Source organism: Cryptotermes secundus, unplaced genomic scaffold, assembly GCF_002891405.2.
Source record: "Cryptotermes secundus unplaced genomic scaffold, Csec_1.0 scaffold423, whole genome shotgun sequence".
NCBI lineage: Eukaryota > Metazoa > Arthropoda > Insecta > Blattodea > Kalotermitidae > Cryptotermes > Cryptotermes secundus.
Window position 1 is genome coordinate 934,471 of NW_019731985.1, and position 13,438 is coordinate 947,908.

General features: G+C 40.7%; 1 protein-coding gene across 2 annotated transcripts in view; it reads left to right on the forward strand.

The window, feature by feature from the left end:
- Window positions 1-13,438, forward strand: part of LOC111867424 (sodium leak channel non-selective protein) — a 34,278-nt gene that overhangs the window by 2,201 nt on the left and 18,639 nt on the right. For both annotated transcript variants that reach the window (XM_033752685.1, XM_023857276.2), the window contains 11 exons: window positions 577-762; window positions 1,473-1,696; window positions 2,795-2,923; window positions 4,554-4,699; window positions 5,798-6,045; window positions 7,844-8,065; window positions 8,696-8,863; window positions 8,948-9,139; window positions 10,083-10,220; window positions 11,807-12,013; window positions 12,648-12,844. In XM_033752685.1, the coding sequence (XP_033608576.1) occupies window positions 577-762; window positions 1,473-1,696; window positions 2,795-2,923; window positions 4,554-4,699; window positions 5,798-6,045; window positions 7,844-8,065; window positions 8,696-8,863; window positions 8,948-9,139; window positions 10,083-10,220; window positions 11,807-12,013; window positions 12,648-12,844 (2,057 nt within the window). The remainder of the gene's footprint in view (window positions 1-576; window positions 763-1,472; window positions 1,697-2,794; window positions 2,924-4,553; window positions 4,700-5,797; window positions 6,046-7,843; window positions 8,066-8,695; window positions 8,864-8,947; window positions 9,140-10,082; window positions 10,221-11,806; window positions 12,014-12,647; window positions 12,845-13,438) is intronic.

The window sequence follows — 13,438 nt, forward strand, 5'->3', positions numbered from 1 at the left end:
TGAAATAAAAGATACAACCAATTATATGTAATGTGCTGATTGTGTTCATATCATAAGGTTGGAGTCATGTAGGATAGGCTGTAAGTTTGCCACGCTGTTGAGGGATATATGTAGCTATGATTGGTGTTTATCAGAATAACAATTTCTTCTCTAAGTAGAATTGCATTCATCAGAAATTTAATTTCTTGACAATAAAATAAATTTGTTACTTGTATTTGCATCCTTTTATTATTAAACATTGTGGAATATGACACATTACATTTTCACTATTTCTGAATGTTATTGACATAATAGATGAAAATTCAGTCTGTACCTCACAGGAAACACACTCCATCTCCATAACAATGACCAATCAGTTAATGTTGTTTGGTTAGAAACTCACTGTTTATTGTAAGAATCCTTAGGGAACACACAAATAAATACACCCTATGTGCAGAAGACCATGCTTTGAAAAGTTAACTAGTAGATAGGCAGTCCTGCCCTAAACATGTGATTGGCATGCAGTTGTGTAATTGAGCCTGCTTATCTATTCTGTTTTATCTGCCATTTCTGATTGGATCCACTGTAATACTGCAGCTGTGGGTGCGCCGCCTCATGAGATTCTGTGCTTTGGTGAGCCTGTTGTCTGTCAGTCTGAACACACCCAAGACATTTGAGAAGCACCCACCTTTGCAGTATGTGACATTCTGCTGTGATCTTGTTGTCACTTTCCTCTTCACTGCGGAAATGATTGCGAAGATGCATATTCGAGGGATACTGAAGGTAGCTGTGGACAGACATGCTGTTATATATTCTTTGTACTATGAACATAAAGTAAGAGCAAGTGAGGATATCAGGTATGTTGGTCGGCCCCTGTTTTGTGTGGTCAATGGCAAAAGTTTGTAGTGGTAGTTCCTACTGAAAGTTTTGAGGTGAATTTTTATTTTGGTGCAATATAAACCATACTTTACAGTGAAGCTGGTTATAGCAGTTCTCTCAAAAAAGGCTCATTGCTTAGAAAGTTACAGCATGATACAAAGCAGATTGTACCAAGATATATGCCTGTATGCAGTTTGAATTTTTTTGATATACCATTAAGTAATCTAAAATCTAAAAATACTTTGTGTTTATTGTTGCAATAGCGCATATAGTGACTAGGTTGCATGTTATACAACCAAGGAACTGTGTTCAATTCCCAGCAGGGACAAGAGATTTATTTGTCTTTGCTCCACTGCATCCAGATTGCCTTTGGGGACCACCCAGCCTCTTAATCAAGTGGGTAGGAGGATAATATTAAAATGTATCTTAAATAAGGCAGGAGGGTGTGGACTTATATGCCTCAGGACAGGGACCATTGATAGCTGTTGGTAACCTGTTGAGACTTGTGGTTTAATAAAATGCTGTTACCTACTTAGGGCTGGCTAGACATGCTGTTGCTAAGTGTGAGTCATGTGATTGACAACAGTACCAGCAGATCTTTGTTTTGCTTGCAGGGAGAAGTACCATATCTGAAGGACCACTGGTGCCAGTTTGATGCCAGCATGGTGTTCTTCTTGTGGGTGTCTGTGATTCTGCAGGTGTTTGAAATGCTGGGTATTGTGCCCAGGTTCAGTTACCTCTCCATCTTGAGGGCTCCCAGACCTCTAATCATGATCAGATTCATCAGGGTGTTCCTGAAGTTCTCAATGCCAAAATCAAGAATCAACCAGATATTCAAGTGAGTAGAACTTCGTTATGTACGCATGGGTGTGCACTCAGTGTGTACTTGTTGTGTGTGCCTGTTTCATAGCAGCTCACATTGGTTTGTGGTCCCTAGCTGTGCAGTGTAATCAAGTTACGAGCAAACATAACAGTTTTCATTGTGTCATCAGATGAAGTCTGGTTATCATGTGGGAGATGCTGTCTTGTACGTGTAGACACCAGAAATATTTTGTTGGGTGCAGGGTTCTCACAGTGATGTACAACTGGGAAGAGTATGCTATGTAGTTTGGAATGTGCCTTACTTTCACGATGCTAAGGTTGCTGCCTGCTTCAGCTGGTTTTAGCCTGGTTTACTCTTAACCATGAAGATGGAGGCAGTATGTACCTCCAAAATGTTAGGCTGTCTTTGAACTGAGTCGTGTCACAGAAGACACTACTCAGAGAAATATTTTGTTTGTGGTTTGTTTAGCGAAACTCAATAGCTCAGACCCTTTAGTGTCAGGTGATGATGGCAAGTAGTTATGACCTAATTAGAGGTGTTGTTATGGCCTTTGCCTGGAGAGAGACAAGGACAATTTTGAAGATCCTCAGTTACACTTGCGAGTCCCATAGCTGAAATTTGAATGTTGGACCTCCAGCATACAAAGCAGTAGCCCTTTCTGCTCAATGGTGACATTTGCTGTATCACGAGAGACAAATGAAACAGTAGAATTTATATATGTACTTTTTTGGTTAGATCTTGAATTTCTGATTTGAAATACTAGTTTAAATTACTAGTTCAGAGTTTCCATTAACAGATTGCTCTGAAACATTTTTTCCAGATTTCCACAATGTACAGGTAGAATTGTTCTGTTTATTGCATTGTGAGAGTTCGTGCTGTGAACTGAGACAAGTACGAAGGCAGACAGTTTTGCTGTGAAAGCTGGGTAATAAATGTTGAACTGAGATCATAGTCTTGGGATGTGATGCCTTGCACTCTGGTGCATAGGTACTAACACTCCTCTTTTGGACTAGGAACCTCACGAGACATGGTGACCTGTTCCAGTGTGGTGGGATGTCTGTTCTCTCCCTCAGAGTGTTATTGTTGCTGATGATGAGCTTCTGGTTTTTTTAGGCGTTCAAGTCAGCAGATATACAATGTCACGTTGTTCTTCCTGTTCTTCATGTCCCTATATGGGCTGCTGGGAGTGCAATTCTTTGGTGAGCTGAAGAACCACTGTGTTCTGAACAGCACAGACCCAAAGTAAGTATGGTGCTACAGTTTGTTCATGTACCCACAGGAACAGATTTTTGGTTATGTTGTATCCCGAGATGGGAAAGGTTTGCAGGGCAGAGCAGGTACCCTTGGGATTTGGTGCTGTGTATCTGAGAATTGCAGCTGGAAGTTAACTGGCACATTTATCGATAGGGATAAATACACACAAGGGCAAGGGCAGCGTCTGATTTTTAACAGGAGACAAATCTGTTCCACACATGGACGCAGGTTGCCTCCTTGACATCAGAGAGTAATTTAAGGGTGGCGGTCACTGGATATTTATACAGTTTGAGTGACTCAAATCTTACAGATGTTTCTCAAATAAGTGTTACAAACTGTTTCAAAATAATGGTCCAATAGGGACGTTACACATCTTAGTAATCTGCCATTGTGTACAAGAATCTTGGCTTGTGTTCAGAGTAGCCAGAGGGCATGCATGTAGCTTCAAATAATGTACTGTTTCTGTAATGTAAGTTGTTTACAGCTACAGTTTCGAAATAACAGCAGGAGAGTTCTGATTACAAAATTGTCACAAAGTGAAACAGTAAATGTATCTCTCCTGAACCTCTTCCTATATGAATATCAGTAAGCTAGTGCACTAATGCGTATTGATTATACACACAACAGTGATAATTGCAGCCCTCTTGTTGGCAGCATAAAGCAGTCATGTGGTTCCTTGAACCGCTGGTTGTGTAACTACTTGTTATTTATGAAGTGTTTTCACTTTTATGTGGTTCCTTTAGGCACCAAGCCTATCTCTCTGTCTCTGTCCTCCTGAAGCTCCTCACCCTCAGTTTTCTGCCATGTTCTTTCTTCCTTCTCTCTCCCCCTGACATCTGTATCAACCTGTTGCCATCTTGATCTTGGTCTTCTTCTTGGGTCTTTTCCCCCTAGTTTCATGTTTCAAACGTTCTTTTTGTTCATTCTTGAAGTGTGACCATACGTCTGTCTTCTCATATTATTTGTCAAGGTGCTTATATTCTAAATTCTACGCAATAATTTTTCTGTTCCACATCCTCTTGTCTTCTGGTTTTCCCTCCTGTACTTCATAACAGTTAAATCTTGACTGCCATTTTAATCTACCTTGGCCCATGCTTATGCTTCACATATTAATATGGCCATGCAGTAACTTCATAAAACAGACTCTTCCCCCCACCCCCTTCATTTTCCATGTGGATTGTGCCCATAACTGCTGGTTTCTCACCATAGAGCCTTGGGTTCAGTCTGGGTGACTTCTGTGGTGGACGAGGTGGCAATGGATCAGGTTGTATTTTGAGTTCCTTTAATTTTTGCGCTGCTAATCACCATTCCATCATTGTCTGAGACCTGTCCATCTCACCCCTTTGAGGTGTGTGATATCCCTGACCCTGCAGCATGCCCTCACATCCTCGGTCCCTAAGTTGGGCGCTTCATCTCTGACCCTGCATTTGGTCAGTTGCAGAATGAAGGAGTTAGTTTAGTGTTCAAATCTTGTTGTCTTCTGGAGAAACATCAAGTAGCAGTTTCACTGTATTTTCCTGCTTGAATATGTTACCTTACTTGATTTATAATGTTTCAGTTAATTGTTTTTACATAAGTTTCAGCTCTAATTGTCACATTGAATTTCGTTCGATTTCAGCTACATAACTATAAACAGTCTAGCGATCCCGGACACATTCTGCTCTGTTGATCCGGGTTCTGGCTACCAGTGTCCTGAGGGAATGAAGTGCGTGAAATTGGAGCTCTCACGGTACATCATGGGATTCAACGGGTTCGACGAATTTGGTAATTGTCAAGCCTGCACTGAAAAATTGAAACAGAAATCTTCTGATCCCTTTCCTTTGCAACTGAGCATTCTACACTGTAACTGAAGAGTTGTTTCTGTGAGTAAAGGTGCGGGAGCATGCAATTTAGATATGCATTCACAAATGGCAACCGAATTCAGAAAATTGTTTTGTTGGCAGTAGGCTGATTAGTGCTTGTGGTAAGGAAAATTTAGTCCCATCTTAATGCAGACTCTATTTCTGTTATTAAGCTGGATTTTATTTTTTTGCTTGAAGAACAGTGCATTCAGTTACATGTTGGGTTAACAGTGGATAAATCTTGTATCATTGAGCAGCTCGATAGGTGGACAGATTGAATCAGAAGGCTTACAGTAATTTTGAAATTATACAGTAAAACCCCCATGTTATGTTCCTCGATGTAAGGCTAAGTGAGGCCAAGTCTATTTTTGTGTCAAATTCCCTCCATTTAAACCTTTTCCTTAGTTTATTGTTCATATCCACTGCCCCCTAAAGAAGCTTTAAATGACCATTTCCCTGTGTTTGAATTACCCAGTTGTTGCTTGGTTTGTATAAATGAATGATGTCTGATACTGGTTTGTTTCCTTGTTGTATGTGTCTCTGTTTAAGATACAAATACTGAATTATGTTATTTTTATTTATTGGTGTCATAATGATAATTTTATGGGAAGGTGCATGGATGTAAGATTTGAGCTTCTCTTAGCACCAACTGTAGATTGTCATCATCTGGCATGTGATATGTCTTTGTGTTTAGATTCTTCTCAGTATTGTAAAGAACATTACACTGTTTCCCTCACACTTGGCTCAGGTCCCATTTTATCTCTCCCTCCATCTTTACTGCCTGTTTCCAAGGTTGACTTACTCTTCAGCCCTGATGATGGGGGCAGAGTTTTCTCCTAGAATACTCTGCATTACATCACAGAAAACTGTAAACCTAAAGGCAAAAAGAGTTCTTCAGAAGAATCTTTTTGTAGTTCTTGTGTTATACACAGGTGCACAAAAAGGCAGAGCAAGATGTTTAAACTTTTGTAACTGACTGTGATGAATCTTATTTCCAGTTGTGCTGTGTTTTGCTTTCCAGCCACGAGTATTTTCACAGTGTATCAGGCTGCCTCACAGGAAGGCTGGGTGTTCATCATGTATCGTGCCATTGACAGCCTTCCCGGCTGGAGGGCGGCTTTCTACTTCAGCACCATGATATTCTTCCTGGCTTGGCTTGTGAAGAATGTCTTCATTGCCGTCATCACCGAGACTTTCAATGAGATCCGTGTTCAGTTCCAGCAGATGTGGGGCGTGAGGGGACACATCACAAACAGTTCAGCATCACAGGTATCGTGGCAGACTCACACAAAATGTAAGCTCTCCAGACAGAATATGAGGCACTTGTGTCTGTCCATCCAACTGTGAATTTCTTCTCTTAAACTTTCATCATAACTCAGTGAAATTTGGAATTGGAGGTCTGTATTATGTAGGTCATTTCAGAAACAATGCACACAATTTTTTGTTTATGTCCATGTTTATTTTTTTTTAATATCTCTTTACAGTCCTTCAGTATAGTCCCCCTGGTTCTCAATGACTGAGTCCCAATGTGTGGGAAGCTTTACTATTCCATCCAGGACACCATCTTGTTTATCTGTCGAATGGCTCGGGTACTGCAGCAGAAAGCTCTTCCAGAGAGGGAAAAGAACGGCCCCGCATAGGTTGTTTCAACTTTGGGAATAAGTTGAGGTCTGGTGGACTCATGTCCGGGCTGTAGGGAGCATGAGGCAACACCTCCCAACCATATTGGCACAGCTTTTCTGTTACACCATTCCCGATGTGTGGGCGAGCTTTGTCATGGAGAATAATCAGCCCAGCCTCGAGCAACTGAGGTCGGTTTTGTGCATTTTTCTGCGCATATTTTGCATAAAGTCACGATAATAAACTGCTGTGACACTTTTCCCACACGGAACTCTGTCTGTCATGATGATTCCTTAGTGATCATAAGCGAAGATCATCATTTGTTTGACCTTTGACTGAGATCGTCAAAATGTTTTTGGTCCTGGGGAAGATGGACCTCTCAACTTGTTGGACTGTGATTTCAGCTCTGGATTTCTGTCGGGTTTTTTCCACATAAAGTTTCGATCTTAATGTACGACTTTTGATCTTCAACAGTCACAATACCCGAGAACCATGCAGGCTCCATTTCTAACTCACGTTATTTAAGAACAGAGTGCATTATAAATGAAACAAAATAACGCTCTTCTTTCTCAAACCCTGAACTGTAACTGACATGAGGCTCACTGTTGTTGCATCATCTAATCTGCAGTGTTGCCAACCTGTGCATTATTTATGAAATGACCCACATAAATGTTATGAAGCAAGCTTAATGTTGCTACTTTTTTTTTGCATGACATCCAAATTAAGAACTGCAGTTTTTATTTTGAAATATTTTACAGTGTTGTGTATTTAACCCCTTAACTGCTGAGTCATTAGTGCCCATCTCTATTCTCTGTGCTTGCCAGTTTTTGCAGTTTTCCTTAGGTATGGTTTGGACACAATTTTCGCTGTCTGTATGATGACCACGATTAGTCAGTATGTAGTGTAAGGTTTCACCATTGCTTCTTCCACATTTCACCTACAGATGGCATTTGAGTACTGTAAGGTGTTGAAGCAAACCCATGACTAAAACTGAGCAGGCAGCTTATGTATGTAGTCAAGGCATGTGCTTGGGTTCACACTGAAAGGATTGATATTTCATCTTGCCATTAACAGATGGTAGTTTTATGCTCTTCTGTGTCTTTTTTTCACTAAAGAGTGTAGTCTATTGTCAGTATGACACCATAGAAGGTGTAAGAGTAACATTTGAACCCAAGGACTAGCTTCCATTTTAATGTTGTTTAATGGAAGGACACAGAGGGGACATTTAAAGAAGTTTCCACAGACACAAATATGTCTGTCTGCTTACAGGGGCTTGCAGAGTGTGTAAATTGGTAATTATACAAACTACGTTCCTGTTTATGTGCATGGCCTCTAGTAATTTCCCATGTAGTGACAGGCCTCACATAACCTCAACATAAAACAATACTGATGTCCAATTTGCAAACATTTCTGAATATATCATTTTTATTTGCAATATATTTTCTAGATATTAACAGGGAATGATATGGGCTGGAAGTTGGTAACCCTGGATGAAAACAAGCATGGAGGAAATGCTCCAAAATTCTGTCACGTGATATTACGTTCAGCGTCGTTTCGCCTCCTTGTAATGGGCGTCATCCTGGCAAATGGTGTTGTTACTGCTACTATGAATTTCAAACATGATGGAAGACCAAGGCGTGTTTTCTATGAAAAATACTATTACGTTGAGGTAAGAAGAGTCTGATTTATCTTTGTGTGACCTATTTCTGGTTTCATATCTCAGACAAGTAAAAAAGCTATTTTTGATGTGGTGTGTGTTTGCCTTCTTTGTCAGTGCCACAAAGTATAGTAGTTAGAACTTTGAAGAAGGAATAGCACTCAGACTGAGAAATTAGTATCTGAATCACGTCCAGAAGCCCACCGCAGTACCTGCTCATTGTTCTAATCCTTTGAGACTGACATTGATACAAATAATATCCGGAGGACAGTGATTTCATACCTCACAGAAAGCACACCATGTGTCATTTACAAAGACGAACCAGTTTATGTCATTTAGAGAAATACTTACTGCTTGTTGTCAGAAACATACGAAACACAGAACTGCAAATGTCTTCCATGCTAAAGGAGGTGGTACGAAAAATCACTGCAGTGCTTTAAATGTTAAAGGTTGAGATTTATATGTATTGCATGAAATTTTGGAAATAGGTTGACTTTGAAAATTTGTCATGTACATAAAGATGTTGGCAGGAATTATATGCAGTTCGATGTGATATGTTTGTGTGCAATTAAGGATCCTGTTTGAGCCCAGAAGTGAATATGTCTGTGTAATGCTTACAAGTATGTGATACTTCTGTTTCAGGTTGCATTTACAGTCTTCTTGGACTTGGAAACTCTTTTCAAGATATGGTGTTTGGGTTTCCGTGGCTACTACAAACATTCCATCCACAAGTTTGAGTTGCTGCTGGCTGCAGGGACTACGCTTCATATAATTCCAACACTCTATCTGTCTGGGCTGACCTACTTCCAGGTATAAATGTTTCCTTGTACCTTGCAGTGCTGTTGACACAGTTGATACTGGAGTTTGTCGCAGTGAGCCATGTGGCAATTTCAGGTTCTGCGGGTAGTGCGGCTTATTAAAGCATCTCCAATGCTGGAAGATTTTGTGTACAAGATATTTGGTCCGGGGAAGAAGCTGGGCAGTCTGATCATATTTACCATGTGCCTGCTGATCATCTCATCCAGCATCTCCATGCAGCTGTTCTGCTTCCTCTGCGAGTTCACAAAGTTTGAGAGCTTTCCGGAGGTGAGTTTCCTCAGAGACCTAACTCGCTGTTCTTGTCTGACATACATGGTTGCTACACAGGCACTTAAATGCAGCATGTCTCTGCATTGCAGAAGGGATATGTCCCTGAATATGTGCTTGTATTGGAAGTTCTGTTGTGCGCACACTCTGGTTCTTCATGAGAATCACATGCTGTGTCTAAGTGGAGGTGCCATCCTGTGGAAATTGCAGTAACAAAAAACATGAAGTGGTGCCACCATGCAGCCAGCCATCCCCCTGTGTCAAGGACTTGTGCACATATGACCTCAGTTTCTTAATATAAAATCAATCCTTTCTTTTAAGTGAAGCTGTTTCATCCCAGATTTCTGCAAGGGAGAATTTGCCATCTGTATCCCAAATTTTGATGAACATATTTCATTATGGTTTCCTTAAGGGCAAACTTTCCTAACCCAGATGTCTGTGACATGGAGGCTCGTACCATTTTCTCTGAGTAGTGTATTTGTATATGGTAACTGCAAAAAATTGCTCTTACGTGTCAGTCTCATGTCATTTGAGTCATCGTGTACTGGTTGGTTTCAGGGCCTCAGCTGATGAGCTGACAATAAAAATGGTTTCTGGTTTAGTACAGTACAACATTTCATGGATCTTGCATCTGCATCAGGTAGCCACATATGTCATTACGCTTTCATCAGAAAGTTATGAGATTCTGTTTTCCACATATGAGAGAGAGGAACCAAGTGCCTAGACTGGAGATCTCGTGAAGATCGAGGACTCTTCTTCTGTCAGTCTGCCTGCACAAGGTGTGCTTTGCCTTCAGAGGTGTTTTGTAGCAGTTGCACGTTGTCTGTGAAGTCCACACTGAGGAGCAGTGAGTGGACAGATCTGCTGCCTAGGTGACGAACACAGTACATTGAAATCCCAGGAATTCTTTGAGTTTATTGTCATCTTCTTCTTTTTCTTGTAGGCATTCATGTCCATGTTCCAAATCCTGACGCAGGAGGCGTGGGTTGAAGTGATGGACGAGACCATGCTGCGTACCCGAGAGACGCTAGCTCCTCTGGTGGCAGTGTACTTTATTCTGTACCATCTGTTTGTTACACTGGTAAGACTGGTTGCTCTTTTAATAATGGAAATGTAAAATTTGTAAGTAGTATCACTAAAATATAATTAGCTGTTTGGAGTGCAGTGATTAACCAGAGACATTGCACTTTGAGTGCACAGCACACAGTATTCATGTGCTTTGTTCGAGTCTCAGAACAAACATGTTTTCTGTCTGGCAGGAACTTGATCTTTCAGTAGTACTCAGATTGATATGCAGCTAAAAAAGGCTAAATTGTGTAATAAATCCCTGTCATATCCAAATATTTGCTGCAGAAATTTACCTCATAACTCACAGCCACCACAAATGCATTTGATGATCACTTCTCACACACTGCACCAGTCTCAGTGTGCAGTTGTGTGCTGCTGAAGTAATTTGTTCTCAAACTTTCTTTTGTTTTGTACTCTCTGAAGCATTTGAACAAATGTCTGGACCCTGTAAAAGTTAGAAAGATTCACAACTTAATTTGTAATGCTCTTATAATACAGGTGAACGGTTGTCACCTACGTACAGACTTATTCTGTGTTGATTCAAGGCAGAAGAAGTGACATCTGCAGATAACACTCTGCACTGGGACTACTGAAAATGGGGACATATGGTACCTTGATTCCTGTACCAGTACAGCACCACGGTTTGTGAGACTGAAGATTAACTTAACATAACATACCAGTGCTCTGGCAGGTTTTGTTCTGTTTTCACTGGTCATTTTTCACCATGCCTAGCAGTTTTTGATTGTTATTCCCTGGGTATTGACACCGTGTAGTCTTGTCACCAGTTGTCACAATGCAGGAGCCCAGAGTCCAATTCTGTATTGTGAGAACCTCGAGTCTCGTGTCTCATAGCTTCTGAGGTGTCCCCTTAACATTGATAAATCTTCACTTGTGATTGAGCAACAAACTAACTATGCATGGCAGAGACTTTCTTGAGAAGCCAATAGTCGGTCAGCTGCTTGAGAAATTTTCTGCCTTGTATGGAAATGGAATGTTCATTGCCTTGGTCACAAAAGCTCTCTACTGCACCCTGTCCTTACTCAGATCGGTTACAGTCTCCCATCCTGTTTCTCTAAGATCCATTTTAATAGTGTCATAGTATCTGTGCAATGGTCTTTCAGATGGGCTTTACCTTTCATTTCCACCTATGCACTAGAATACACTGAAACCCCCCATTTAAGGTTTCTTTGGATACCACTTGATTTGCAAAATAAACCAAGGAAAATCTTAATTAGAAGAAATTCAACACAGGGATTGTTGACTTGGCATCATTGAAATTGAACATTCAGTGAGGGAAAACCTGGAACTGAGGAACACAAATTGGGGCTGCACTGTACTGGAAAGGATGAAGGAAATTTTAAGTATTTTAGAAGTTCTTTGCCCCTTGTGTGTGTTCAACTTACTGAGGTAACTTCTTGTTCTGTTATGCCTAAACTGCAAGCTTTCAGTAGAGCCATCAGATGCAGACAGCATCAGCACTGTGAAATCTGGTGTGCCTGTGTCCCTTGGCCAGTATGGCGGACGTAGGAGCAGGAACCTAGCTTCATATGGGGAATATGTTAATATGGTAGCATTCACTGACTGGAAATGTGTTTTCAGATTGTCCTGAGCTTGTTTGTGGCTGTCATTCTTGATAACTTGGAACTGGACGAGGACATCAAGAAACTGAAACAGCTCAAGTTCCGTGAACAGAGTGCAGAAATCAAAGAAACGTTGCCTTTTCGTTTGCGCATCTTTGAGAAGTTTCCTGATAGCCCTCAGATGACTTGTCTCCATAAAGTGCCATCTGATTTCAACTTGCCAAAGGTAATGTGCTTACAGCACACTGAGTTTATTGTGCCTTCTGAATTAGAACTTTACTGTCAAGTGGGTGGGTGGGTGGTCTGTATCACACATCTTGTGTACATTACATTTGTTACTGTGTTGCTTGCAACCTTGTGGCTCAAGAGTCTTTACATCTGCTGTCCATAAACCTAAACACAAAAATTACAGAGCTGCAATTTTGCTTATTTTGTGTGGGTGGGAAACTTGGCCTCTCACGTTAAGGGAAGGATGTAGACTGGGTGTTTGAGATGGAGGTATGTGGGGGGGAGGGGGAAAACTGCACAGTGATGAGCTTCATGACTTGTACCCATATCAAGTGTGTTGCTGGGTTGTTAGATGTTCTCTTGACTTCTTTGTGGGTGCAGTTTTGCGATACTATGCAGTAACTTTCAGCAAACTGGATTCCATCTGAAACAAGAATATTACATCCTGTAACACAAAAGTCCAGATTATCTGACAGGATCAGATATTGAACTTCTGGATAATCTGTTCCGCCAGAAGAAAGGTGGTCATGTGTATGGGTCTTGAGACAGTAGACACTAACTGAGGCTCTGAGCATGAAACATTCTTTCATGTTAGTGAGTTTTGTGTTCTGCTGCAACAATTTGTCTGTCAGGTTCGAGAAAGCTTCATGCGTCAGTTTGTGTACGAAGTGGAGGAAGATGAAACTGAAGGTGTGAAGAAAGTGAACGAGGTGTTTGATTCCAAGATTGTGTATCGGAAGCAGAAACCAGTCAAGATATTGACAGATCCACCGAAAGTACGAAACATCAGCACAAATTTGCGGAAAGCTGCTATTCAGTACATAATCAAGTAAGGAACAGCCCAGAAGTTGGAAATTTGATTCAGTCAAGCTGCTGTTTTTACTTCTTACTCTTTTTGTTCTTGAAACGTTATAAATCGCCAGTTAGTGATCAGATTCTGGCAGAACTTATTCAAGCATGAGGAGAAGTATTACATTCTAAGATCCACAATCTAATTACTTCTATTTGGCATAAGGAAAAATTGCCTGATTAGTGGAAGGAGTCTATTATTGCACCAGTGCACAAGGAGGGTGATAAAACTGACTGTAGTAATTATGGGGGATATCACTGCTATCAACTTCATATAAAATTTTGTCCAATATTCTTCTTTCAAGGTTATCTTTAAGCATCCTGTTGCACTCTATACGATAAAGGATATAATGATATAAACTCCGTCCCAAGTGCAAACAATATATTATGTGTCCTTGATCTTGCTCCTTTACACTACATGTTTCGGCCTCAGACGGCCATCATCAGGTGTATAACACTCACGTTGCTGTCACACTGCACCCAGCTCAAAATTTAACATTTAAAAACACTTTCCTTGTTATTATCAACATCTGCTTCGTTGATATCTGTCTGGTTTGTAGATAATTTTACACAC